We start from the raw sequence: 3,384 nt of genomic DNA, 5'->3' as shown, positions 1-3,384 counted from the left end.
AATATGACTACTTATATAGCCTGCAATAGTATATAAAGAATTCTACTTTCTATGTATACGATGTTAGTACATACTAATTTAACTACAATAAGGCCCAGCAGCACCAATTAAGTAAGAAGGATTTCAGATCAGACTATCTGATTCCCTTTGCCTTCCTCGTGCTCACACCTATTTTGTCTGTTCATTCAGAGCAAATTCTCGTGGTCGCCACATGCCTCGCAAGTAATTTAGAGCTTAAGATTCGCGCTACGCATCAGACTATCCAAGCCTTCCCGTGTCAGCCACGCGCCCGGGATTAATCTAGTACTAATATGGTCATCACATGAGCTGGACGCATCTAACTTGGTCACCTCTTTTTAGTCTTTAACCCAGTGGCACCAATGAGTCCATCCTTGACCAGGAAATTTCCTCTCCTCGTTGCCAAGTGCTGGACAGTCCAGACGGATTAGGTGGGAGGTTTCACGAAGTGTTGTGATTATAAATAGCTGAACCCTAGATGTGTCCTCCACAACATACCCATTTCCTAACGCGCAAGTCTTTCAGATCGAGAAGAGAGCGTCAGAGTCGCATATCTTGTGGGGTTAATTAGGTAAGCCACATGCATATACGGCACATAGTTTGAGCTGTTTAAGTTTTGGTTTTTTTCTTGCTTCTGCCTTTTTCTTTTCTTTTCGTATCAAAGATGTTACACTGTATTCTGACAAAAAAAAAAGGTTCATTAACTCTGATCTGCCTTTTCTGTCTCCTTCTAGTTCTCGAAAGAAAAGAAAAAACTCTGATCTGCCATCAATTTCTGAACGTCACTGTCGAATGTTGAACATCTGACTTTTTTTGGGGGAAAGTATAGATCATCATATGGCATTGTTCCAATCTGATTCCATGGCATTTATCTTGCGGTCGAATTTGAGAAACTGAAGTAATCAATGTCCATTTGTCAGATACTATCAGTATTTCTACCACCAGCATAAAACCAGAATATGCTAATCATCTCTACAAGCTTTCAGATATTCCGGAACAATGGAACCATGATCCTTTGGACATGAAATTTCCAGACCCGCGTATTTAGCACAAGTCACAAGAAATGCATTGTTCCTCATGTGTATTTTCTTCTATGTGATTCGAAACACGCACTGTCCTAAATCCTCCAGATGAAACAGCAAAACTTTCTAACATCTGACATTACCTAATGCAGTTAGCAGTTGGCACAAGGAGAATCATCGACTCCAACAAGATTCTTAGACACAGGCGCCATCATGCAGCGGTGGACTCGCAACGGGATGCTCAACTTCTCGCAGCCGTCGCCGTCGTCTCCCTTCAGCTTCTACGACGCCGGCCAGGGAGCATCAAGCAGCCGCAGGTCCCACAGCTGCAGCAGAAGCCAGGACAAGGACCAGCGCAACCTGGAGAAGAACTTGACCAAGGTCCGGAAGGAGTGGATGAAGGTGAAGGAGGAGATGGGGTACGCGAGGCTGCTGAGCGAGCACCTCAGCGAGACAGTGACGGAGGCCGACCGGAAGGTGGCCGCCATGCTCGAGGAGCTCGACCGGACGGACAAGTACATGCAGGATATACTGTCTAGCCAGCATAAATGAACCATGGATCCATGATACATGTATAATTTTCTGGGTATCTATATCCTTGCCTACCCAGAGCTTCTTGGCATTTTGCCATTAGAGTTTCCATTCTCTTTTTAGGAATTTCATTTGGGTTTTTCTAGAAGATGTCCCGGCTGGTACGAGGTATATGTACACCATATATAGTCGATATGTTCTGATATGTTGTTATTCTTCGATTCTGTTCTCCTACGCTTTGTTTCAGTTGCTTGACGTTTGTTGAGCAATACTGCTCATCGTTACTGGGAGATGTGTTGAATTCATTCATTTCAATGCTTATATGCTGCGCCTTTACATACCTCCACAAATCCATCCATTCCACTGAGCAGCAGCAGCAGCAGTATGCCATCCGGAGTTCTGGACCACGAGCGAGAACGATGAAGCAGCCATGGCGTTGTGAGACGGTCTTCCTGTTGCCTACCTTCCAGCATCCAGCGCATACGGAAACGAGCGCCTAACGCCAGTGTGCCAACCCTGTACTACATGTACGTACTCGTCGTACAATCGATATCGCAGTGAAGGAGTGGTTTTGACTTGACCAGCACCAAGCCGCAGAGGAAAACAAGAGAGACTCTCCCGGGATGGGGCCAGGCGATTAGCTCAGAGCTGACGATTTGGGAGTCCTCTTTTAGCAGAAGGCACATTCTTTCTTTTTTGAGAGAGAGAGGAGCGAAAGGCACAGTTAGCATATATATACACACACTGGTAGTGCTTAGTCATTTGTAGCAGCAGGAGGGACACAGCAAAATGTTGCGTGTTGCCTTAGTTTAATGGGCGCGACGCAATTTATTATCCACTTGGGAAGGCGCCTGCATTATTAAATCGTCGAAGACCCAGTGATCCCGGCTTAGGGTGGCTAATCCGGTGGGCGGTCTCGAGAAAATGTCAGGCCTGACGTATCTCCTCCGGCGACATAATTTTTTATATTTTTATATTTTTAAATCCAAAAATAGTAAATATGTGCGCATGTTGCAATTCTATACTTATGTTGCCAGTTTGAATATGTTGTCCTTCCAACAAGTAATATGTCTACATAGCCTGCCACGATGATAGGCATCGGTACCTATCGCTTGTTTAAGGGCGGCAGGTATATGTCGCACAATGAAAAGTGATAGGAACATGTCGTACTTATAACGGGTGAGATTAAGTTGAATTTATATAATTTTTAAATGAAATTAGGAATGATTATAAAATAGAAATTTCTAAAATTAGGAATAATTTTTAAATGAAATTAGGAATGATTAATTGTAAATCTATTCTAGAAATATTTTTAGAAGTGGATTAACCAGATGAGGATAGTAGAAGTCGGCAATTTGGTTCATAAAGGTAAACGTCTATGATTAATACAAAGTTCGTGGTACATGGTTTAAATATTACAATATCGGGGATATAACATTGATTCTGCCGCATAGATTGGGATATTTCCCCCATGGTTGTAAATATTACAATGTCAGGGATATAACATTGATTCTACTACGTGAACCAGGATATTTCCCCCCTCTCTCATGCGTCGCTTCACACTTCTCTTCTTCCTGGCGATGCAGGAGAGCTTAACGCATCTGAAGTAGTTTGTCGTGCCTCTAAGTTCGGCTTCTTGCCTCCTTGAAATATCCTACAGGAGGCGATGTTCCTCCTCCCACCTATGAAGCTCCCCAGCTTGCCACTTGCGTTCCCATTGTCGCTCCCAACGTGCCTCCCACCTCTGACATGCTTCCTTCATCATGATCTCATACTCCCGCTTGGTTTTGGCTTCTTGGATCCATCCCCCGTT

General features: G+C 43.8%; 1 protein-coding gene across 2 annotated transcripts; it reads left to right on the top strand.

Annotated features, from left to right (window-relative positions):
- Nucleotides 1-424: 424 nt before the first annotated feature.
- Nucleotides 425-1,724, top strand: LOC133889796 (uncharacterized). Of its 2 annotated transcripts, none has more exons than XM_062330271.1 (2): nucleotides 425-589; nucleotides 1,200-1,724. In XM_062330271.1, exon 2 carries the CDS (start codon nucleotides 1,254-1,256, stop codon nucleotides 1,590-1,592), a length of 339 nt encoding a protein of 112 aa, XP_062186255.1. In that variant the 5' UTR covers nucleotides 425-589; nucleotides 1,200-1,253; the 3' UTR covers nucleotides 1,593-1,724. The 2 variants fall into 2 exon arrangements, with proteins under 2 accessions (XP_062186255.1, XP_062186256.1); XM_062330272.1 differs by having other exon boundaries at nucleotides 1,193-1,724.
- The last annotated feature ends 1,660 nt before the right edge of the window (nucleotides 1,725-3,384 follow it).

This window comes from Phragmites australis, chromosome 13 (genome assembly GCF_958298935.1).
Source record: "Phragmites australis chromosome 13, lpPhrAust1.1, whole genome shotgun sequence".
NCBI classification, from domain to species: Eukaryota; Viridiplantae; Streptophyta; class Magnoliopsida; order Poales; family Poaceae; genus Phragmites; species Phragmites australis.
Note: the sequence above shows the minus strand (reverse complement) of the source record. Positions and strands in the feature narration are given on the sequence as shown.